The sequence below is a fragment of the Aphidius gifuensis genome, linkage group LG3 (assembly GCF_014905175.1).
Source record: "Aphidius gifuensis isolate YNYX2018 linkage group LG3, ASM1490517v1, whole genome shotgun sequence".
NCBI lineage: Eukaryota > Metazoa > Arthropoda > Insecta > Hymenoptera > Braconidae > Aphidius > Aphidius gifuensis.
Genome location: NC_057790.1, coordinates 15781744 through 15807966, shown reverse-complemented (window position 1 = coordinate 15807966; position 26223 = coordinate 15781744). Strand labels below are relative to the sequence as shown.

The following is a 26223-nucleotide window of genomic DNA, read 5'->3' as shown; positions in this document are numbered from 1 at the left end:
GCTTTTCTTAACATTTTTATTTATTTTATAAATAAAATACATGTAAATTTATTTTCAAAAATACAAATGTCCAAGGAAAAGCAGTAGCTAAGAAAAAAAGATATGTCAAAATTGAGGCTACTAGGAAATTATGTTTCAAGGAAATAATTCCCTAGTCACATTAATTCCTTAGCTACATCTTTTCTTTAGCTACTGCTTTTCCTTAGCCATTTTTTATTTATTATTATTTTTTATAAATAAAATACATGTAAATTTTTTTTTTTTAAATACAAATGTCCAAGGAAAAGCAGTAGCTAAGGAATTAATGTGGCTAAGGAATTAAAGTTGCCAAAAAATTATGTTTCAAGGAAAGAATTCCTTAGTCACATCAATTCCTTAGCTACATCTTTTCCTTAGCTACTGCTTTTCCTTAGCCATTTTTTATTTATTTTATAAATAAAATAGATGTAAATTTTTTTTTTTAAAATACAAATGTCCAAGGAAAAGCAGTAGCTAAGGAATTAATGTGGCTAAGGAATTAATGTTGCCAAAAAATTATGTTTCAAGGAAAGAATTCCTTAGTCACATTAATTCCTTAGCTACATCTTTTCTTTAGCTACTGCTTTTCCTTAGCCATTTTTTATTTATTTTATAAATAAAATACATGTAAATTTTTTTTCTTAAAATACAAATGTCCAAGGAAAAGCAGTAGCTAAGAATTATGTTTCAAGGAAAGAATTCCTTAGTCACATTAATTCCTTAGCTACATCTTTTCCTTAGCTACTGCTTTTCCTTGGACATTTTTTATTTATTTTATAAATAAAATACATGTAAATTTATTTTTCAAAAATACAAATGTCCAAGGAAAAGCAGTAGCTAAGGAAAAGATGTAGCTAAGGAATTGAGGCTGCCAAAGAATTATGTTTCAAGGAAATAATTCCCTAGTCACATTAATTCCTTAGCTACATCTTTTCTTTAGCTACTGCTTTTCCTTAGCCATTTTTTATTTATTTTATAAATAAAATACATGTAAATTTTTTTTTTTAAAATACAAATGTCCAAGGAAAAGCAGTAGCTAAGGAATTAATGTGGCTAAGGAATTAATGTTGCCAAAAAATTATGTTTCAAGGAAAGAATTCCTTAGTCACATTAATTCCTTAGCTACATCTTTTCCTTAGCTACTGCTTTTCCTTGGACATTTTTTATTTATTTTATAAATAAAATACATGTAAATTTATTTTTCAAAAATACAAATGTCCAAGGAAAAGCAGTAGCTAAGGAAAAGATGTAGCTAAGGAATTGAGGCTGCCAAAGAATTATGTTTCAAGGAAATAATTCCCTAGTCACATTAATTCCTTAGCTACATCTTTTCTTTAGCTACTGCTTTTCCTTAGCCATTTTTTATTTATTATTATTTTTTATAAATAAAATACATGTAAATTTTTTTTTTTAAAATACAAATGTCCAAGGAAAAGCAGTAGCTAAGGAATTAATGTGGCTAAGGAATTAAAGTTGCCAAAAAATTATGTTTCAAGGAAAGAATTCCTTAGTCACATCAATTCCTTAGCTACATCTTTTCCTTAGCTACTGCTTTTCCTTAGCCATTTTTTATTTATTTTATAAATAAAATAGATGTAAATTTTTTTTTTTAAAATACAAATGTCCAAGGAAAAGCAGTAGCTAAGGAAAAGATGTAGGTAAGGAATTGAGGCTGCCAAAGAATTATGTTTCAAGGAAAGAATTCCTTAGTCACATTAATTCCTTAGCTACATCTTTTCTTTAGCTACTGCTTTTCCTTAGCCATTTTTTATTTATTTTATAAATAAAATACATGTAAATTTTTTTTTTTAAAATACAAATGTCTAAAGAAAAGCAGTAGCTAAGGAAAAGAATATTGCCAAAATTATGTTTCAAGGAAAGAATTCCTAGTCACATCTAATTCCTGCTACATCTTTTCCAGCTACTGCTTTTCCTTGGACATTTTATTTTTTTATAAATAAATTACATGTAAATTTTTTTTCAAAATACAAATGTCCAAGGAAAAACTAAGAATTCTTTCAACAAAGAATGAAAACTTTATAAGGTATGTTTCGGAAAAGAATTCGCCAGTCACATTAATTCCGCCAGCTATATCTTTCATAGCTACATCTTTTCATAGCTTCTGCTTTTTCTTGGACATTTTTAATTTATTTTATAAATAAATTGCATCTGAAATTGTATTTAAAAAATACAAATGTCCAAGGAAAAGCAGTAGCTAAAGAAAGCTAAGTTTTCAAAAGAATTATGTTTTGGAAATAATTCCTAGTCACATTAATTCCTTAGCTACATCTTTCTCCAGCTACTGCTTTTCTTGGACATTTGTATTTTAAAAAATAAATTTACATGTATTTTATTTATAAATAAATAAAAATGTCCAAGGAAAGCAGTAGCTAAATAATGTTAACCAAGGTATTATGTTTTCAAGGAAAGAATTCTCAGTAACATTAATTCCTTAGCTACATCTTTTCCTTAGCTACTGCTTTTCCTTGGACATTTTTTTTTTATTTTATTAATAAATTACATATAAATTTATTTTTAAATAAAACAAATTTCCAAGGAAAAGCAGTAATAAGAAAAATAACAACTAAATTGAAGGCTTCCAAAAAATTATGTTTCAAGGAAATAATTCATGAAATCACATTAATTCATAGCTACATCTTTCCTTAGCTACATCTTTTCTTAGCTACTGCTTTTTCTTGGACATTTTTATTTATAAATAAAATGCATCTGAATTTTTTTAAAAAACAAAATGTCAAGGAAAAGCAGTAGCTAAAATGTAGCTATAATTATAAAGAATTATGTTTTAAGGAAATAATTCCTTAGTCACATTAATTCCTTAGCTACATCTTCTCTTTAGCTACTGCTTTTCCTTGGACATTTGTATTTTAAAAAAATAAATTTACATGTATTTTATTTATAAAATAAATAAAAAATGTCCAAGGGAAAGCAGTAGCTAAGGAATTAATGTTGCCAAAGAATTATGTTTCAAGGAAAGAATTCCTTAGTCACATTAATTCCTTAAAATATTATAACTTTAATATTGAACAAAAATTTTTATTAATAAAATGCTTTTTTTCATATTAAGTACAAAATAAAAATATACTGTCGTATGTCTGTCAGATTTGTGTCGGAATTGTGTCGGATTTACAATTCTCACAGTCGTGTGTCGGAATTGTGTCGGAATTGTGTGAGAATTGTAAAATCTCACAGTCGTGTACAGATGATTCTGACAGCTAACCTCGCTTATAATACATAAACAGAATTAAGTTTTTTCAATAAAAAAATTATTTAAAAAAAATTTTAATGTGTCTTAAATTATAAGAATATTATTTAGAAATTTTTAGACATAATATTTTATTTTTTAAATGCTTTTCACTATTTTTTTTGTGACTTAGAAATTCTTATAGTCGTGTGTCGGTTTTGTGTCGTTTTTGTATGAGATCAGTGCACAAACCGACTATCGGCATTTTCGCTAGGGGGTCCCAAATTTTACAATAACCTGTGGGAAAATCGCAGGATATTTTTCTCAGTGCAGGATATACAGATCCATGCCTTTGACAAAAAATATTTTTTATTGCTTTTCTATTTATTTGAAAAAAGGGCAAGGGCTAATTTGTACCACTGAAATCAGAATTCGTACCTAAATAAAAATAACGATAAAAGCATATTGTAAACTTAAATTCTGGAGTAATCTATTTTTTTTTTTGAATAATCTTAAAGTACGAGTCCTGCTTTCATTGATTCGAATAAAAGAATAAAATCAAATAATTCAACAATATTTATTTTTTCAAGTGCCATATAATTGTTAATAAACAATTGCATGACACCTCAAAAAAATAATCCTTTTAAATAACTTTTTTTCATCTTTAAGGTAGAATGTAAATGAATTACCCTGAATTTAATTTTCGATTTTTTTTTTTAAATGTTTAAATGAAATAATTATCTATTTGGTGGAATTTTTTCGTAATTTTCCTCTACGTGAAAATCCAGATAATTAGTGTCAAAGTTGACATCTTTAACACGCAAGCATAGGGAGTATAGCAGAGTATAGGTACGTTTGCGCTTGTATTTTTAAAACTCTCAATTTAAATTTTGATTTTTTTCTACAGATTTGTACTTTGTAGAATTCCAAAAATTATGGAAAAAAAATTACTAATTTCCTCTACACCGTTTAAAAGATATTAATTAATTAATTTTGAAATTTATTGTTGTCAGCCGACTGACGTCACATTGAAAACGTAGATATGGCAACTCCGCATGCTTTCTCTCTCATCTTTTTTCTCTGTTTCGTGTATTGCGCACGCACACACCAACAAACTCGTTCAAAACAATTCAAAGGATTATATATATGTGCATTTATAAATATATAGGTATATAAATTGTAGGGCTTCAGTCTTGGTATTGTCTTGGTATTGTCTTGGTTTTCAAGACAAGAGCAAGACAAGACTGATGTATTTAAAATCAACACAAGCCCAAGACAAAATCTCTCTTTTGGGCCAAGATTACACAAGACTCTTGTCAGTCTTGTGTCATTTTTTTATAATTAAATAAAAAATAAAAATTTCAAAAATCTACGAAAGTAATTTGATCTATGATTTATACTCACAAATTAATAAACTGATATATCATATATTAAGTGTATATTTAATCGTTATCAACAAAGAACACAATAAACTAAGCATAGAGTTCCATAAAATACATATCACACTTAGTAGACATAATAATAGAAACAAAGACGACTCACACGAATACTATAATGGACCAGGCGCTTATACATATATACCAATAATCATGAGACGTTACCCTGTGGATGTTTATTGCACAGCCGTTATGTTTATAAAACGTCAGGTTTATCAAAAAACATAACGTACATGACGAATAAAAATATATAAATATGTACATATATATAAAAAAGAAATAATATTTTGGGGCTCTTGATAAGTTTTATTTGAAATTTAACTAGATTCCATTTCAACTTATTTACTTTATTTAATTTATAAATATACCTTGCGTGTTAAAGTTGTCAACTTTGACAGTAAATATCTCAAAAAAACCACACAAAAAAAGTTGAAAAAAATTGACAATGTAGATAATTATTTCATTTAAACATAAGATAAAAAAAAAAAAAAATCTGTTGCGATTTCAGATTTCCAGAATCAATCTTAAGGACAAATATTTTTTTTTTTTATATTTTAATTTTGCTATATAATTTATTTACTGAATTTAATTATTAAATTTATTCGTTATCTATAACTTATTTATTTTTATTTATACAATAAAATCAAGTTATTTTCATATATTTTTTATTTTTCAATACCATGAGTAACATCTCTATAGTTGTAAATACGGTATTGGTATCGAAAATTTCACTGATACCGTATTTTTACATACAGATTATTGATACGGTATTGAATGGTAAATTACCGTATCAATACCGTATTTTGTACCGTATTTGGTATCAAAAATAAAATACCGGTATTTGCACATCACTACGTATGATAATGGAGATGTATCATACTGTATGATACAGTGTATGATACTGCTGTATGATACACCGGTATCATACCTACCCAACACTGATTCCTTTAATAAAAAATTTTTTTTCGTTTTGCAATTTCGCCCTGTAATACCGACTAAAAACTAGAAACAGAAACAACGACAAAAGTGATAAATTTCTCTATGCAATATTCCAGGCTTTACAGTGCTTTACAGTTTACGATAATGTGTGGTACGAGCTATGTGACAATAACAAACAATCACAACAAGTCAATTTTCTATTTATTTCAGTTTGATATAAACATTGAACAGTTATCCATCTAATAATTGGAAGCCAAAAAAAATAATTTCATGTGCCAGTACTGCCACTACAAGAAACAGCTTTTTCCTATAAAATTTTGGTCGGTATTACAGGGCGAAATTGCAAAACGAAAAAGATCTGGTAACGTTTGTTGGGGCGTGTGGCCCGCGTTACCGTTGAAAATTAAAAATTTTCAATACTCCGGCTAGGGCCGTGTTAAATTTTATCTTTTAAATGGTTTTTAAAAGTAACAATACAATAATAGTACATTTTTTTTTATTTTTCTGAAAATCGATTTTTTTTTTTTTTTTTTCGTTCAAGTTAAGGCAAGCTATAACTTCTGTTAGAATCAACGGAATGACTTCGTATTAAGCTCAAAAAACGTAGTTTTTAAAACTCTATCGCCCCTTAAGGAGTTTATCCTGATTCCAATAGTCAATTTTTTTCTATTTTTGAAACAAAAGAGACAAAAATATTTCAAAAATTCTATTTTTTACTATTTTATGAAAACTATAATTTTTTTTGAAAAAAGTTTCGACTAAAAGTTGTAGGATTTTACCACACATGCTTTTTAAGTCTTATACAAAGTATCTAGGACGATTTTGTCGAAAGTTAGAGCGTTTTTCAGAAATTACTCGAAAACTAGGAATGCAATAACTTTTGATAAAATTGTAGTAGAGACTTCGTATTAAGCTCAAACAACGCGTCTTCTGAAACTCCATCGCCCTTCATGAGAAAGAGCATTATCTGTTCAGTCACTTTTTTTTTTTTTTTAAAAAACTAAATTTAAAAAAAAAAAAAAATCGGTTTTTTTTTAATTTTTATGAAAAATATGATTCATAGATCAAAATTTTTTCGGAGAGGCGATAGAATTTTCGAATAAGCATGTTTTGAGCCTAATATGAAGTCTCTAACACCATTTCATCATGAGTTATCGTTTGCCTAAAAAATGAAAACAGCACAAGCTATAACTCAAAATAGAGTTGTCGCAGAGGTTTCATATTAGGCTTAAAATAATCGTTTTTCAAAATTCTATAACTTTTTCAAATGAATTTTTATCGTACGAATAGTATTTTTCGTTTTTCGGGAAAAAAAAAAAAATGGCCGAAAAGATAATGTTTTTTTTATTAGGGGCGATAGAATTTTCAGAGCCGCTTTTTTTGAGCCAAATCTGAAGTCTTTACGACAATTAGTTTAGAAGTTATGAACGTTTTTTTTTTTTGGGGGATAAATCCAATACTGCGGCTGAGCCTTTCGGCTCCTAGCCTCCGTAAAAAAATTTTTTATTAAAGGAATGCACCCTATGATAAAAACAACAACTTAAGGTGTTACCCGTGCATATCTAGAGACCTCTTTTGGATGGCGTTCAGAAACATAATATTTCTATGAGTGCGAAAGAGTGCGAAAGAGATAAAAAAGAAGGAGAAAATCTTGTTTTTCACTTCCACTCAAGTATTTATACAAAGACAAAAATTTATTTTTATTTATTGTAAAATAAAAAGGTCTCGAAGCTCTATTAATTTTTATACCAAAAATTTCTTATTGGGATTTTTTTTGTCGGAATTTTTTTTATCGTGATTACTTTGGTCGAGTTTTTTTTGGAAAATTTTTTGTGACATGTAACCGAGAATTCGTAACGAGGTCTTATTTTGCGTCGAAAAAAACTCTATCGCCCGCATAGTCGGTTTTTTTTTGCAATCTCTAATATTTTTTGAGAAAAAAAAACAATAAACATGAAAATTCTTTTTTGAATAATATTATTATTAATATACCGTAAAATTATTTGAAAAAACATAATTTCATTATATCTGAGAAATTAAGACACTCATGGCCCTAGCCGGAGTATTGAAAATTTTGAATTTTTAACAGGTAACGCGGGCCACACGCCTCAACAAACGTTCAAACCAAATTTTTTTTTTTCTTATAAGGAACTGTCGCTTCTTCACCGAAGAAGTGTAATTCTTATCTGAGAAAATCCACTGCCTTCGATGAAAATTTTTCTTCTATTTTATAACAATTTTTAATTTTTACAAGTAGTACAGAGTCAGGAGCTATGTGAGTAAAAGAGAGATGTACTAATTAGTATGCAATTGCATATTGAAAAAACGTGCTATCAATGGAATTAGAAAAAAAATTACTTGAAAAGCAAAATTTTTGAACTAATTATCTGGTGAGTTTAGTAAAAAATCAGTGCCCTCTTCGTTCAAGTAGGGAGAATTTTTTTCCTAAAAATATAAATTTGGCAATAAGCATAATGTAATTGAGTTTTAATGAATTGTAGATATATATGTTTAATATTTATTTTTTTTTCGATTACGTAAAATTTTTTATATTATTGAAATGTAAGAATTTTCAGTTCACAGTTGCTATTTTTTTTTCGTTATAGAGTATGCAGGAATTTCTATAGAAAAATCGAAATTATGAGTTCCTGAATTTAAATTATCGTATAAATTTTACGGCATTTTTATTCTAGCACGGAGAGTTTTATTCGTGTAAACTATTATATCGCACAAAGGCAGTAGCGATTAATCGTGATACGTGCCCCACTCATATACAATTTATTTTTTATTCCTCAAAATCCCAAATTATACTATCAAAACAAATAAAAATCAGATTAAAAGAAATTAAAAGAATAGCTAATTGCAAATCATAGTTATTTTATCAATAATTCCATAAATTGGAATGTACCAAGTAGCTGATACATTTGCATCGAACGCTTCTTCACACAAGAAAAGTCAATCCTGTTTAGAAAAAAAAAAAATACTCAACATTCACATTCTGTAATAATGATTTTTAATTATTCAATATATACAAAAAAGTTTCATAAATCAATCAGTGTGATAACTTTGTATATGGAGAATCAAATTTTCATCTCATATTCTGTAAGTTTAGTCGAAATCAGTGCCTTCTTCTCTAAAGTAGGGGGAGTTTTTTTACCAAAAATATAAATTTGACAATAAATATTATTTTTTTGCTTCTGAGTAAAAAAAGGTTGGCATGAATACTCAATTTACTATAAAGAAAATACGTGAAATTTTTTTTCACAGCGTACTTTGGATACGGTGAATAAGAATGTCAGTTGATAATAGAAAAAACAAGGTTTATTTACATTTTACGACTATCCGTCGAAGAAGGAAAAATTTAAATAAAAAAAAACTTTAATAATTATTTTTATAAATATTTTATTGCTATTATTTTATTTATTGTATACTTATAAAATTTGTGCTTTCATACATTCTCGCATTTAGCGAAATACACTATCACGAGTCAAAGTGCATTATGCCTATTATGCCGATTCTCGGCTATAACAGCTAGTGAGCATAGGAATATTGTGTTTCTAGAAGTCATCCGCAAGAGGTCTCTAGTGATTTCCCAATAATTGCTCATAAAAATCCATTTTTTCATACTTTAATTATTAATTGTAAAAAAACTATATGCTCCAAACCTCTTTTATTTTTTTTCTATACGTTTTCTTTTGTCTCATTTTATAACCCGATAGTTTTTTTTCATGATGTCATATTGTCGATTGGAGATATTGGTATTTTAATGGATTTTTTTTTGACAAAAATCGCATTCTCCATAAGAGCCAATGTTAAAAGTTGTCAACTTTGAAAATTAATAAAAAAAAAACGAGCTTCTAAACAATTACCAAAAAATCACATAAAATGTATTAGTATTTCAAAAATCTACTGTATAAATTTCATTTCTTTCTCATCTTCTGAAAAAAATCGTCCAAATCCCTTAAAATGGGACAGTCTGTATGTGTGTATTATTACAATATGTTTTACATTTAAAATTTTTTTGTTCCCGTCTCACAGGAGAGACCTATCAATTTAGTTTTTAATTTATTTTGCTTTTTGGGGTTTTTATTTTTATTTATTTTGATTGTTTTATTTTAAATGATTGATCCAAAATTTGAAAATGCTGTCGAAACGCGATCAAAACGGTGTCGAGACAGAGTCAATAGGTATATAGCGTTATAAAATTGAAAAAAAGTTATTTTTGCGATTGTTTACTCTTCAAATGCTCAATTATACTGTTTATATTTGTTTTTTACATGCAATTGTTATTAACAATTGATTCAAAAATTATAAACAAAAAAAAAATTTTTTTTTTTAAATTTTTACAAGTTTTTTTATAGAAAAATACTAATCTATCATTAATAAAGTCTATTATAATGTTTAAACAATTTAAAACAATGAAAAATGAATAAATTAGACAGCTTTCAATTCGGTGTCGAAAGCCTATATCGAAAGGCGGTCGAAATGCAGTCGAAACGCCATCGAAACGGTGTCGAGACAGAGTCAACTGGCATATAGTGATATAAAATTTAAAAAAAAATTATTTTGTCGATTGTTTATACTTTAAATGCTTAATTATACTGTTTTAGTATGTTTTTTACATGCAATTGTTATTAACAATTAATTTAAAAATTATAAACCAAAAAAAGATTTTTTTTTTTTGAATTTTTACAAGTTTTTTTTTATTTTTTATTATTTTTTTATAGAAAAATACTAAACTATCATTTATAAAGTCTATTATAATGTTTAAACAATTTAAAACAATGAAAAATGAATAAATTAGACAGCTCTCAATTCGGTGTCGAAAGCCTGTCGAAAGGCAGTCGAAATGCTGTCGAAACGCGATCGAAACGGTGTCGAGACAGAGTCAACTGGCATATAGTGATATAAAATTTAAAAAAAAATTATTTCGTCGATTGTTTATACTTTAAATGCTTAATTATACTGTTTTATTTTGTTTTTTACATGCAATTGTTATTAACAATCAATTTAAAAATTATAAACAACAAAAAATTTTTTGGTAAAATTATAATCAAAAAAAATGGTCTGAGGCTCGAAAGCTTTCTGACTCCAGTAGAAATGCGAATCTTGTCAATCTAACCTCTCTACCGTGTATAATTTAATCTCTTATTTAATATTAAATACATGTACTAGTCAAAGTTTCAGTCAGTTTAAGTTATTCTCATTATAATATTTATTTCATATTTTTCCAACTCATTTTTAGTATCCGGTGCTCGTGAATTACGTTTTATATATGCTGTCGAATGGCTGTCAAATCGCTGTCGACTGAGTGCTACATTTGAGAGTCAAATCCCGATCGAATAGGTGTCGACGCATCCGCTAGGGTTATTTGATTGTTAGTGCAACCGTATTTTAAAAAATACCGTTTCTTTTTATACGTGTGCATCCAATCATATTTTTAATTGTCAATAGAATTCATAGAATACCCTACGTCAGCAGCCATCTTGAATACAAAAAACAAGTTAAATCCAATTCAGAAATCAGTGACTGATGTAAGAACATTCAACGTTTCAAACCATACGGTCACTTCTTCTATGAAGAAGTGTTTGATTCATAAGATTTAGTTTTAAACTAGATTTCAAGATATACCGTTTTTCAGTGTACGTTTGCATCCAAATATATTTTGAATTCTCGATAAATTTTAGAGAATAATCTTCGTCAGCAGCCATCTCGAATACAAAGAATCAAGTCAAATTCAATTCAGAAATCTGCGATTGACGTGAAAACATTCAATGTTTTTAACCAGACGGTCACTTCTTTTTTGAAGAAGTGCTTGATTCATACACTGTAAAAAAAAAATTCTATATTTAATAACAAAACTTCTTGAAAATAGAATTTTCGTTCTAGGAAATTTTCAGTTTTGAAAGAAGAAAAAAAGTTCTTGTTATGAATAGAAAACTTCTTGTTAAAAGACAAAAAAATTCTTGAAACATGACAGATTTAGATTTGAAATAAACCTAAAATAGATTTGAAAAAAGAAAAATTATTCTTGTAATGTACGTGAATTCTTGTAAAACTTCTTGATATAAATGCTGAAAAGGTCTTGAATTGAGACGCATACTTCTTAAAAAAAATCTTTTTGTTCTCACTTCATGAACAACAGTTCAAAATATAGAACAAGGCTTCTTGGAAATAATCCAAAATGGCCTAGAATTTAGACGCATACTTCATAAAAAAAATTTTTTTGTTTTCACTTCAAGAACAACAGTTCTAAATTTTAGAACAAGGCTTCTTGGAAATAATCAAGTTGTGTCTTGAATTGAGAACAAAAAGATTTCTATCAAGTCAAACTTAGATTCAATTCAAGAAGTAAATTACTACTGAATTAAATAAAAACAAAAATTATTTATTTAACATTTAACGTTAAATTTATGCAAATTTTCTGAAAATAGGTGAAGTAAAAAATTTTTATTTCATTAACGACAGAGAAAAAAAAATGAGTAACTTAGAACAAATATTTATTCATTACATTGACAACGGTGAGAGAAAGAAATACAAGTAGTACAAAAGTATAATTGAGAGAGAACATTTTATCATTTATTTCATTGACACCCAATCAAATGCCCTGACGATCGATTGCAACTGTCTCGCTTCTGTATAAGGAGGATTTAACTACATTTTATAATTAAGCAAGTAACTGAATAAAAATTATAATTTTAAACATTTAAAATACGTTTAGCTCTATTTAAATCATTTTTTATAGTTAAATTATTAGGTGATAATTGAAGAGCTTCTTCAAATTCTCCTATTCCATGTTGTGATGCTGATAATTTACATAATGCTGCACCAAGACGAGCATGACAACGTGCACGTGATTCACGATTTCCTTCACATTTTGGAACCATCAATTCAAGTGCCTGTTAATTTTTATAAATATTATATTTATTTGTTCTATTTTTTTTTTTTTTGTTCATTAATATGTATTTTAACTAACTGTTGAACAGTCTTCAGCACATCTTTGAAAATTACCAATTGCATATTGTGCTGCTGATCTATTTGCATACAATTGGGACATTTTATCACTCAACTTTATGCCATGTGTATAGGCACTTATTGCAGCGAGATAATTGCCAATTTTAAAAAATTCACTAAAAAAAATATACAACTTTTTAAATACTATTTAAATATTGTATGAAAAACATATTATATTATTAAACTAACTCGCCCTTGTCCTTCAAACACAATGGATCCTGCTCCTCGGATCTCAAATCATCAGTTGTAAAACCAACTGTTCTTTTTGCTTCCGCTTGCTTCTCCAGCCACTGATTAAACAAAAAAAAATAAAATAAATATTTCGTTATTGAAAAGTAAATAATAGTTTATAAAAAAAAGTTCATAGGCTTTACTTCTTGCTCTTCAAGATGATGACTTTCTCTAGCTGGTGTTGGAAAAATACGTTCAGAAAATTTTATACTAATTGTACCAAATTGTCTTGTTTTTGGGTTATTTTTATTATTCGTTTCAAATATTTTTTTTCTTTCACCAAATAATTTACCGTTTATTAAATTTTGAATGATTTTTTCGCCTCTTTTTTTGTCTTCTTCAAGTTTTTTTAAATCATCATCTTCTTTTTCACATATTTCTGTGATAACAATAGAATTTTCATTTGAAGAATTAGTTTTATCAAATATTTCTTGTTTTTTATTTTGGATAGTTCCTGGACATTGATAAATGTTTTCAATGAGAATATTTTTTCTCCAATTTTCAAACTCAGACATTGCTTCTTTTCTGTGCGAGTCCCGAATCATTTCAATTTTTTTTAACGTTTCAGTGTCTATATCAATTTGTTCTCTAACACCTTGTCGTTGTAACTCTTGTTTTTTATCTAATATTATAAAAAATAAGTAATCAAATATAAAATTCAAAATAATAATATTATAAACAACAGTACCCCTTAGTTTTTTTCTCTTTTGTTCTGCCAACATCTGTAATCGTTGTACAGCTTGAGCTCGAATTCTCGATTTTTTTTCCTTTGATAAATCATCCAAAACAAGACTATCCCATTTACGGTTAATAATCCCTTTTTTTAATGTTAATACAACTTGTTTTTCTGACAAAATACACTCACTAGATTCTTCCAAAATATCATGTGATAAAAATAATTCGAATATAAATGGAGTAAAGTTTATCTATAATTAAAACATCATCATTACATAATTTAAAGTTAAATATAATTGATTTTATTACCTTTACGTAATTATCAATTGCAAATATGTCAGCGTTATTTGGATGGTTATTAACATCAACTGAAATAATAACAGCTTCTTTAGTTTGTCTCCAAGTATAATCCTTCAAAACTATTGCTGGCATTGTTAACAAATAAATTGAATAAACTAAATTAAAAATAATATTTTACGTCAAATTGACAGTTTGTTTTTTATTTTATCGATCAAACAAATGAAACTCTCTGTTGCTCTCTTCCTTTCTTCAAACATCAAAAATCAAATGGAAACTTTAGATAATTATTTATACTGTTTCATTTTTATTTATTTATTATTCGTTTTTTTTTTTTTTTTTTTTTTTTTAAGTTTATAGTTTTCTTTTTTCTAGCTTATGACAACTATTGAATGACAATACTCTTACAATGAGGTTTAACTTACAATTATTATTAATAATTATACATAAAAATGTTTGTATGTATATATTTACACTGTGTGTTGTTGTACATCACTGAGTACTTTGATTATTAATATTTTATTAATATTGTATAGGTATTATTATATTCAAATTAGATATTAATTTTATCAAATTTATAAATGGATTTAAATAATGTAAAACTTATATTCTAGTCATAAATAAATTGTTGGAAATAATTTGGCTGTTTTGACGCTGGGAATATATTTTCCATTTCAGTACAATTTTGTTGCTGTTAGGGTTGTTGTTTTTTTGCTTAATCAGAATTTCAGATGCAAAATGATTTTAGTGGAAGAATTGGGTAGAGATTTTATTTTGTTAGCTATTAATTGATTGGCATTTTGATATGGAGGATTCTTCATTGAGCAAAAATTTAAATTATAATCAAGTCAATTTTTTTTTTATTTTTCATCATTTAATACTCTTTTTTTTCTCTCTCTCTCTCTCAAAAAAAAAAAAACAAACACACACACACACACATACATTCTACAATTTATTAAAACCTATTTAAGTGACTATGTTGATACATTGGGTCTTTATAAGACTAAGTTATTAATCAACTATTTGTCACTTATATTTTTAAATTACAAAATTTGAAATAAAAATTGTTTTTTAAATAATTGCTCTTGTGACTTAATTCATTTGTTGTACAAAGGGCCTTACAAATTAGTTGTTCGTTTATGTCAATTAATTATAAATAATATGAACATGCAATATCGCAATGCCCAAAATAGTTATATAGTCGAAAATAAATAATTTTTTTTTTTGACGAGTAAACATGTAAGAAATATTTCATTACTTTTTTTTTCATTTTTGCTCAAAATCGATTACTTGCTTTTTTTTAATTCTTTTACTAAATCGACATCATGATTTATAATTTAACAAATAATAAGTTAATTTGTTTTTTCATTTATTGTATAATAACAAAAAAAAAAAAAACAAGCAAAATGCCAGTTAAATACGATAAACAAACAGAAAAACTAATTGTCATAAATAACAAAGAAGAAAAAAAAGAAACAAATTGATAATAATCACAGGTGATAATAATAATTGAAATAAAATAACGAGATAATATAGAAAAATATTAATACAACCATCGCGTTATTTAGTTTGTGTTTCATTATAAACGTAATGAAATAAAAAACACTTTGATCGTTTTCATGAAAGTATTAGTTTTTTTTTTAAAATTGAAAAAATAAAAAATAAATTAATTAAGTACCACCCGGGACACTCGCGTGAAGGTACCACTATGAGTAGCACTAAAATTTGCATTAATAAGTTTTACAAATGTTATATTTTTTAAAACACGCAATATAATTTAAAAAACAAAAAAAAACAAATAATCAATGTTTTAATTTTGTATTTTTATGTTATATTGTTTAGCTTTATTTTTTTTTAGCAGCTTTTTCAGCTTTTCTTCTCATTCTTTCAATTTCTTTACGTTCTTTACGTTCACGTTCAGCTTGTGCTCTAAGCTCTTTTAATTTACGTTTAAAATGTACTTTATCATCACCAGTGATATTAAGTGTTTTTAAATCTCTTGATTCAAGACGTAATAAATTACTGCCATTTATATTATTTTCAATAAAACGTGTTGAATAACATTCTAATCCAATACCAGTTAACCATTTTGAAACTTGTTCTTTAGACCAATCAGATGTGCATGATGTTTGCCAAAATAATGATTTCATATCTAATCCAAATTCACCAGTATTTGGTGGCATCCATACTTCACCAGAATCAACACTACCAATTTTACTTGGACTAGGATCAACAGCTGTTGGACTTATTGAACCACCAGATGATAGACTTGATGGTGAACCAGCTTGATGATGCCATGGTGTATTACCACTAGTACCAGTTAACATTGGTACTGATACTTTTTTAACTCGTTGACTTGCTTCATTAACAGCTTGACGTATTTCTTCAACAAGATTTTGTGTAACCATTGTTGGATTATTTGTATGTTGATTATTAAATTCAGTAAAATCACCCGAACTTTCACGTGATGATGATATATTATCATTTCCACCAAGACGTCTTTCACGTTCAGCTAATACTTGTTTAAGTTGTTCAGCAAGTGTTGCTGGTGGCCCAGTTAAACTTTTTTGATTTGGTAACCAATTTTGTTCAGTCATTGCACGTACTTGTGAACTTATTGTTGAATGTTGACGTATTGTTGTTGTTTCAAATAATTGTTTACTTTTCTGTGAACTTATTGATGAACTACTTGAGTATGAACTTAAATTTGAATGTTTTATTGATTCACTTGCTGAACGTATACTAATATCATGTGATGCACTTATTTTCGATGAATCTTCTGTATCTGTATTATCACCAGATTCATCTAGACCATAATCAGAACTACTATTACTTAAACCACCAGATCTTTTTGGTAATTGACGATTAGCAAGACCACCACGACTTGCCAATTCAGCTTTACTTTTACCAGCAGCATTATTTAAAAGACGATGTGCTGGTACAGCACGATCAAGTTCCTCTTTAATTGGTACTGGTAGAGGTAATTTACGTTCAACTGTTGCTGTTTTATCACCGTCATCTGGACTACTCAAATCTGATGTCTCTGTGTCAGATAATTGACAGCTAGCTGATGATGGTGGTGGTGGTAATTGACGACGTGACAATTGTGGTGTTACAATATTTTTTGTTGAACCGTCATAGGGTAATCTCACTGGTAGACCAAATCTTGTGTGAGTTTCAGTAAGTTCCAGCTCCAATTTAATAACCTTTTATGAACAAAAAATATACACTTGAATTAATATTTATATATATTTTCAATTTGTTTATTTGGACAAAAAAAATATTATTTTCTTTAAATTTGTTTTCCTCAGCACCCCAAGAAAAAAACCTCAGGTTTATATCTCAGGGTGGCCAGTTTTTTCGTCACTGTAACATTAGCGAGCAAGGATATACCATCATTGGAAAACACAAATTCAAGAAAATCCAAAGAATATAAATTATATTTTTGCTGGTGCCGGGAATTGAACTAAGACTTTAGAGTTAGATATCTTGTGCTCTAACCCGTGAGCTACACCAGATATTATGTTTAATCTTGTTTATAGTAATACTCAAAAAAGTATAAAATTAATTAGTAAAAATGTTAAGCTTCAATTGTAATAATAATATTTATAATATTTACCCGATCTTTTAATGTTTTAACAAGTGCATTATACTCGGTATCTTTTTCTTGTAACAATTGTTGATAAAATTCATCTCTAGCAACAATATCCGTTCTAAGTTCACGAGCAGCTCGTCTAGCACGTGCATATTTTTGTTGCATTGATGAATTTTGTGCTGTTGCCTGTGACAGCATTTCTTTTGTTGTTGATAATTCAAGACGTGACGCACCCAGTGCACGTTCAGATTCATGAAGTCTCAGTCTTGTTTCACGTAATTTTGCTGCATATTCTTCACTTCCAGCTCCACTATTTTCCAATTCAACGAGCTAAATAATATTTTTCAAAGTGAATTATTAAATTTTAAAATATATAAAAAGTTTATTAACATAAATTAATAAAACATGCATATGTGCAGGAATTTTAACAAACATATTTAAATTACTAATATGACTAATATAAAAAAAATAATAATTCAAGATAGCTTTTGTAAATGCTATTTACATACAAAATTTACCTTTGCTTTTAATTTTTCTGCTTCAGCATCAGCAAGCGTCAGCGCATATTGTTTCTGCAAGCATTCAACAACACACACAATGCATAAAAAAAAAAAAATAAATAATAAATAAACCACGAGCACTACTATCGTTCCATTTTTTTTTTTTTCTTTTTTTGCTTCATTGAGTTTATTTATTTAACCCTTTTGAAAGAAAAAAAAAAAATACCAAGTAAATGAGAATTGAATAAATAGATCAAACAAATAAAAAAAATATAAAATTAATAAGTGCATTATCTACATCTACAAAACATTGACAGAATAAACAAGAGTAATTTGATAAATTATTAAACTAATAATGAATAAATAAAACAATCACAAATGAATAATTAAAATTGCAAATACCTCTTGTAAAAGTGCACGAAGATTATCAACATCACTTTGGGTTGCTGGTGGATGTCCTCCAGATGAGCTAATTATTGGTGATCTACTACGACTTGGTGTCATATAATTATCAATTGGACTTTGAGGTGGTTCACCTTCTGAGCATGATGACATTGCTGGTGATCCAGGTATACCACCCATTCCTTCAAGAGCACCAATTGGATAATTTTCACGTTGTTGATCTTCCAATGATGTATCAGAAAAATTTAATCGTCTTAAACAAAAAGAAAAATATCTATTTAAAACATTTATCCAAGTAAAAGCATTATAGATATTAAAATAAATAAAATTGATATTATTATATTATTGGAAATAAAATAAAAAAATCAATAAATTATATATACCTATTTGTATTATTATTAGTTGTAGCTTGTTCTCGTTCCATATCTGCTTGTAAACTTTGTCTTATCAACATAGCAACTTCCGAATTTTTTGGATCTCTTTCACGCCCAATGACAAATCTTACTAAACCCGATGTATTTCTTAGTACTTGTGCAGCATATGCTTGTGTAACACCAACTAATGATTTACCATCAACTTCAACAATTTGATCATTAACTTGAATTCTTCCTTCTCTTGATGCTGCACCTTTTTCTGTTATTGTTTTAACAAATATACCAAGTTTTTCTAATCCAGCATCAGCACCAACACCCATACCAATAATACTTAAACCAAGGCCCTCTGGTCCTTTCATTAATTCAACTGGAAATACTTCCATTTTTTCAACTCTTTTTTCTAATTCATATTCAGCACTCGCTGCAACTGGATCAACTTCTTCATTTCTTCTATCATAATCAGATACTGAATGTGTTGAATAAACTCTCATTGGACCACAATCAAATGATACTTTACCACTTTTTTTAATGATAATATTTTGTGTAGTATTATCATCATCGTCATCTGATTCTGGCAGACCCTCAACTTCCATCCAAAAATGTCCATCTTCAAAAAAATGTCTTCCATTTTCAATTAGTATTATTTTACCTGGTACAGGTGTAAAATCATCACGTCCTTCTGTTTCAGTATCATCATTTGTTCCATGTGTATCATTTAAACTACTAACTGAACCTAATAAACCACTTTCACTACCAGTTACTGAACCAATTTGACTTTCAGTCAATGAATCAATTGTTAAATCACTTCTTGATCTTTGTGATAAACTACAATCTTGAGTACTAGCTATTATACTTGAATCTTGAACAGATAAAACATCAGATAACCAATCAGGTGTATTGTCTAAGTCTTCTTTCTCATTTTTTTCTTTTTCTTTTTCAACTTTATCCTCAGTATTTGGTGATAAAAGACGGGATATTTCTTGAGCCTCCTCATCTGATAATAATGCTGAACCTTGACGTATTTTTTTTTCTAATATTTTTGAACTCAGTAAATTTTCAGCTTCATCAGCAGTCATTGTATCTGGTGTCGTTACACAAGGTATTATTGTATTATTCTTTGGTGATGTTTTTATTAATTTTTTATTTGTTGTATTATTATCAATTTTATTTTTTGATATATCAATATTTGTTATTGTTTTTGATTCAGATGAATCAGTATCTTCAATTAAACTATTTTCAGTTTCATCATTATCAACATGTGAAATTGTTATTTTTGATATTGTTATATCAATTTTATTTGTTGTATCATTTAAATTTTCTGATGTTCTTATTGCAACTAATTGATCAATTTTTTGTTTTTCTAATTCCCAAGTTGTTTTTTTTTGTTCTTTATCATCATCATTATCCTTGTCATCTTTATCATCTTTATCATTATCAATTGTTATTTTTTCATCTAAATTTGTTTTAATTATTGTATTTTTTAATTTATCTTGTAAATCAATTGTTTCATTTGCAAATTCAATTGGTGGTGGTGTTGTTTTTTCAATTTCAGTAAAACTATTACGTTTATCACAAACTTCACCTTTATTTTTAGCTAATTTTTTACATATTGATGTTTTAATTTGATCATTTTTAGCATTTGATACTTTTTTTTGGCACTTTATTTCATTTATTATAATATTATTATTATCTTTTTCAAGAGCATTTTTAACAGCAGCAACGCGTGAATTTTTTTTAGATTCATCATTTTTATTTTCTTGATAACGTTTTGCATATGGTGATGGTATTGGTATATCTTTATGTTCAAGAGGAAGAAATTCTTGATCTGTACTTATAACTGATGGTGGACGATTGCCAATACCAACTGATGTTATATCCATTCGAACGTGTGAACGACGAACAACAGTTGCTGCATCAGTTTCAACAAATTTTTCAGCAATACCACCACATACTTCTTCTTCTTCATCATCATTATCATCGATTTCTATTTGTTTAGGTCTCTCTTTTTCTTCTTCTTCTTCTTTATATTTTTTTTCAATAAAAGACGCTGGAGGTGGAATGTTTGATTTACTTGTTAACTCTTGTTCCAAATCATAGCTATTTCGTCCTGTAATAAATATTTTTAATAATTATTATTATTTCATTCAACTATTTTTTAAATAATAATTCGACAACCTTGACAATCAAGACAGAAAAGTCGTAGACACATAGCGCCTGATTTTTTTTTAATACCACGCTTTTTTTTAATAAACATAAATTTGTTTTTATAATTATTCACTCAAAAATTTTTTTTTATAAAACAATATATATATATATATATATATATATACGATATACTTTAAATATACTTCACTTTAAATATTATTTTATCATAGTTAAAATAATATGTTTACGGAAAAATAAAAATTCAAAAAAATGAAATCAAGTAAGATTGAAATATTTTTAAAAATAGAAGAAATCCAAGAAGCAACATCCTCAAGAAAGTTTGTTTATTTTATTAATCTATATTTATGGAAAAATTAAAAAAAAAAAAAACAGGTCAAATTATTTAAACAAGTATAATAATTTATAAAAAATTAAATACTTTTTTCTTATTTTTATGAAAAAAAATTTCAAAAAATTAACACTAAGTAACGCACAAGCGAGATAATCACACAAAAAATACGTTGTATGATGTTAAAGGCAGTTTAACACTGATTGCTATAAATAATACATACCACCGGACAGAAAACAGTGAGAGGAAAAAAAATGTTTTTAATATCTCGTGTGTGAATATATAAATGTAAAAAAGGCTAGACATTTATGATGACGAGAAAATTCAATGTGACTCACTTAAATTATTAATATTTATAGAAAAATATATTTTTTTTTCTTTATATTGATGTAAAATTATGAAAATATTACCTTGTAATTTTTCTGGTAATTCTTTCTCAGCTTTTTCTTCTTTTGAATCTTTTGATGGTGAACTAGGTGAACTCATACTTGATGAAGCACTATCAGTACCAACTGATGGTGGTCTAAGTTCATTATCAGATTCAATTTTAATTTTTTCATATGTTGTTGTTGTTGTTGTTGTTGTTGTTTTTGTTGTTGTTGTTGTTGTCGTTGTATCTTCAATTTTTGGTTTTGCCCAATCGGGTCTTGAACTTGGTCTCTCAGCATCACCACTTTTTAATTCATTAACATTTTTCAATATTTCTTCATTTGTTGCAAGCCATACATTTTTCCATTCTGATGTTTTTGGTGGCCCTTTAATTGGACTAGCTGGATATGCATAATCATCATCTTCTTCATCATCATTATTATCATCATTATTAGATTTTATAATTTCTTGTATTATTGAATGAGTGTCTTTTAATTTTTCTTGTGTTGTTAATAATTGTTGATTTGGACTAGAATTTTTATTTTTACAAGAATCATTAATATCGTTATTTTGTATTATTTTAGAATTATCTAAATTTTTTTTTGATCCTAATGGTTTTTGTACAGTTGCATATTCTGGCATTGTGCTGTCAGTTTTAATTTTAGGTTTTTGTACAACAGCATATTCTGGTACTGTTGGTGATGTATCAAATGATTTATTAACTGTTGCATATTCTGGACTAGCTGGATTATCTTTTTTAATAAATGATGAATTTCTTGTTGGTGGTAATGGTGGTGGTGGTGATATTGATGCTGATGATCTTGATGTACAAAATGATGCTGATCTTGTTGCTTGACATGTATCATTTATTTTAATAAAATCAATTTCTTGATAATCCGAATCAATTGATGTATCAATATCATTTATATGTCTTTGTGAATTTTGATTTTGTAATGATGTTTGTACAATTGATTTATTTGGATCTGAATTATAACGACTTGGACGTGTTTTTGAAAAATGACTCGTCCAATTTTTTTGTTTTTCAATTAGCTCTTTTGAATTTAATCGTCTTTCTGGTTTTTCAATTTTATCATCACGACGATTTTCTTTACCATAATTTTTATCAAATTTTGTTGTTATTGCTGTTGTTGTTACTGTTGTTGTTGTTATTGAATTACGTATTTTTTGACGTTCATTATCCTTATATTCATTAATATTATGTCCATTTTCAAAATGACGTTCAGCATTTAATGTTGGTACACTTGCACTCCAATTACTTAAATGATCTCTACAACTACCTGGCGGTGATGGTGAACGTGGACGTGGTGAACGATCTGGTGATGTACAACCAGATCCAGAATTTGCTGAACTTGAACGTGAACGTAAACCAAAGAAGCTTTGTGGTTTTGATGACCTAAAAAACGAAAAAAAATAATCAATAAAAATTATATGAAAAGAGAATCAATGTCAACTGGTTATAAATATTATATACTCACGGTCTAGTTGATTTATTTTCTTCTCCCAACTTCTCAAATAACGCTCTTGCATTATTAAATCTTGCAACATGACTCTCTGTTCTAACAACAGTTACTTGTGTTGGTGAATCTTTTAACGGTGCTGTTGGTTCTTTAAAACCATCTGGATGAATAGTCGTTGGTCGATGATGATGTATACCATCATGAGGTGGTTTTGATTGAAATATATTTGCAATTGCTGATACCTTTGAACCAGCTACACGTTTTTTATCTTCCATTGACGACATCCTTTCAATTATTTATCCGTTTCTTTTTTGCTGTTAAAGAAAAGTTAAAACAAATTTATATTGAATGAAAAAAGAAAAAAAAACACCTGTTTTATTAATTAACTACCAAATAAATGACCTCAATTTAATCATCCTTAAATATATAAATATTGATATAATAATAATATAATTATTTGTAAAATAAGGGTGTGATTTAAAGACTGTTAATACACGCACCAATTATCACAAATTATTGATCGAATATTCAAGTCTATAATTATCATATTATAAACTATAAAATTATATTATTTTTTATGAAAAAAAAAAATAAAGAATAAATTTATTATAAAACAAAATATACGAAAAAAAAATCAATGATTATTTATTAAAATATAAGTTATAACAAAAAAAAACAAAATAATAATTAAATAATGATCATTTAAATTATTAATACACATTTTTTTTTTTAGTGTTTTTTTAAATTTACAAGACGTATATACACGTGATGATGATACTCTCCCATCAACCACGTTCTTACTCTCGTAGGGGCGCCAACCTTAATTGATATATATATGTACAATAGAACTATACATACAAACATTTATATGCTGCAATCAATACTTAAAAGCTGTCCCTGTGTCTGCTCTGAACTTGAGGCGTTCCAACAGTCAAAGCAAACGAATACCTATTGTCTTTTTATATTTTTTTTTTTTGATTACTTGTCTCTTATTATCATCATTATTATTATTAATAATATTATTATTATCTTAAATCATCAAAGAAACTCTACATGAATGAATAATAACAATAATAATTTTGTTTTTTTTATTTAATATTTAAATCTATTGATGGAATATTATTTTTTTTTTTTTATATATTAAAAACGAAGATAATTAAAATTTATGTATTTTAAAATTTAGAAAATATAATATTCAAATTGATAACAGTAAAATTAAAATGATAAGAAAAAAGGTAGGAAAGTTTATATTTTAAATTAAAAAAAAAAAAACATTCTTTTGCTATTCACGTGTTGAAATTTTTTCACGTATGGCCGAGAAAAGGTACAAGTCACGAATGATAAGTGAAATTTTTTTTTTTTTCATTGAATTTGATATGTGGGTATTTTTTTTTTTGAGCCAAGTTATTATAAAATGTATATAAAAATGCACCGAAAAAAAAGATATGCATTTTATTAATTTTTATATTGAGTTTAAAAATAGATGTTGTCAATTTTAATGTTAATATTTTAATGATGTAAAAGTAATTTTTCAAATACCGATACATTGTTAATTAATTATCTATTATTATCAATTTTTATTGTAAAAAGAAAAAAATATATATATATGAAAGTGTAAAATATATATAAAAGATTTTATTGTTTAATATTTTTTCTTTCATTTCGTGCCTTATCATAAATTTCACTTATCAAGTGTTTCAATTAAGATTAAAAAAATAATAACATAATAATTGAGGTAATATTATATCACATTGACTTTGAAACTATTTATTATTTTCTGATGATTTGTCGTTATTATTATATTCCATCTTGAAAATTTTATATTTAATCTTAGAACTAAACAAATTATTTTGTATAAAATAAATTTTTAAACAATATTTAAATATAATTTTTAGATTTAGCTTATCTGTAACTTTTTAAGTGGACAATATTAATAATGTTGTTATTTTTTTTTTTATTAACAATATCTATCAATAAAACGATAAACAACTAACTACAAAAAATAAAAATAAACTTATGAGAATAAAAGTGCAGTAATTTATGGCTCGTTGAGTACGATGAAAAAACAAACAGCCTATCGAAATAAATAATTACATTTAATCGACAGTTAAATTCAAGGTTAAAAAAAAAAAGAGCATGTATGTACCTAATATTATAAAGAAAGGGGGTCGCCTTGGGCTTTCTTGTTGTTGGGAAAGTTAGTAAAAATGAAATGGAAAAAATTGTGTCAATGATTCAATATATTTAGTAAACTTATTAATATTATTATTAATTAATTTAATTTAATAAAAATTATAAAAACTCACTAGTAATGTCAACACCATCTGCAAACAATCATTATTCCTCCCGGCATAAATTTGTTAAGATTAAATTTTTTCGTTGTTGTCCGAAACAATGAAAATTATTGACAATAATTTTTCTCAACAATATCATTTAATTAAAACACTAATCAACGTATAAATAATTAATAATTTTTTATTTCTATTATTGTTAAATAAACAAAAATTAAATTACTCCAAAATTATTTAATATAGGTAGGTATACCTATATATTTTTTTTTTCTTTTGATGACAAATAAATGTCAACGAATCACTTTAAATCATAAAATCACTCTCAAGTCACATAATAAAAAAAAAAACACAAAAACAAATCGTAAAGGTAATAAATTAAAAAACAAAAAAAAATCTTGAGTGGCGTCTGATTCACGTTGGGTGTATATTTCCAGTTCTGACACGACGCTCCAGCATAATAATTAACCGGCAACAATTACTTTCAATAATTAATTATACACAAATTAAGTGGGAGAGATTATTCTAATTATTATTTAAACAATAGTAAATAAATATAACAATAATATTAACACAATTTATATTATTTTGATATTATTATCGCAAGAAAAAAGAGAGAAAGAAAATCAGCACACAGAGAAACCGGCCTGGGAAAAGCTGCTCCTAAGCCTGGCTGTTTCTGCTTGTTTCTCACTGTTTCTGCCCATGTCAACAACCCCTGAAAATTATTATTACAAAATGACAGATTTGACAACTAACACTACTTGTTGTTGGTCATCTGTTGGTGAATATATATGATACTTTTTATGGAAATAAAGATATCATCTTTATCAATAAAAGGTAAAAAGTCAGTAATATCTTTTTTTTTTCATAATAATAATAGTTATAAATAAAAAAAGTAAAAAAATAAA

The 26223-nt window shown here is 26.8% G+C and overlaps 2 protein-coding genes and 1 pseudogene across 3 annotated transcripts; all 3 read right to left on the bottom strand.

Moving 5' to 3' along the window:
• Positions 1–26223, bottom strand: part of LOC122850946 — a 220743-nt pseudogene that overhangs the window by 47358 nt on the left and 147162 nt on the right.
• LOC122852095 (dynein axonemal assembly factor 4-like) lies at positions 12149–13951 on the bottom strand. The gene is made up of 6 exons (XM_044151690.1): positions 13825–13951; positions 13529–13766; positions 12984–13462; positions 12799–12899; positions 12572–12725; positions 12149–12494 (listed from the first exon to the last, which is right to left on the bottom strand). Exons 1-6 carry the CDS (start codon positions 13945–13947, stop codon positions 12294–12296), a joined length of 1296 nt encoding a protein of 431 aa, XP_044007625.1. The 5' UTR covers positions 13948–13951; the 3' UTR covers positions 12149–12293.
• Positions 15491–26031, bottom strand: LOC122852063. Of its 2 annotated transcripts, XM_044151629.1 has the most exons (8): positions 25331–26031; positions 23043–23338; positions 21588–22960; positions 18693–20790; positions 18310–18562; positions 17926–17979; positions 17432–17737; positions 15491–17018 (listed from the first exon to the last, which is right to left on the bottom strand). In XM_044151629.1, exons 2-8 carry the CDS (start codon positions 23306–23308, stop codon positions 15657–15659), a joined length of 5712 nt encoding a protein of 1903 aa, XP_044007564.1. In that variant the 5' UTR covers positions 23309–23338; positions 25331–26031; the 3' UTR covers positions 15491–15656. The 2 variants fall into 2 exon arrangements, with proteins under 2 accessions (XP_044007564.1, XP_044007565.1); XM_044151630.1 differs by lacking the exon at positions 17926–17979 and having other exon boundaries at positions 25331–26016.

Coding starts and splice junctions, on each gene's coding strand:
- LOC122852095 (XM_044151690.1), bottom strand. CDS start 13,947: ATGCCAGCAATAGTTTTGAAGGATTATACTTGGAGACAAACTAAAGAA. Junction 13,767..13,824: donor CAATTGATAATTACGTAAAG/GTAATAAAATCA, acceptor TTTTAATTATAG/ATAAACTTTACTCCATTTAT. Junction 12,726..12,798: donor TGTTTGAAGGACAAGGGCGA/GTTAGTTTAATA, acceptor TATTTTTTTTAG/TGAATTTTTTAAAATTGGCA.
- LOC122852063 (XM_044151629.1), bottom strand. CDS start 23,308: ATGTCGTCAATGGAAGATAAAAAACGTGTAGCTGGTTCAAAGGTATCA. Junction 22,961..23,042: donor GAAAATAAATCAACTAGACC/GTGAGTATATAA, acceptor TTCGTTTTTTAG/GTCATCAAAACCACAAAGCT. Junction 17,738..17,925: donor CAGAAAAATTAAAAGCAAAG/GTAAATTTTGTA, acceptor AATATTATTTAG/CTCGTTGAATTGGAAAATAG.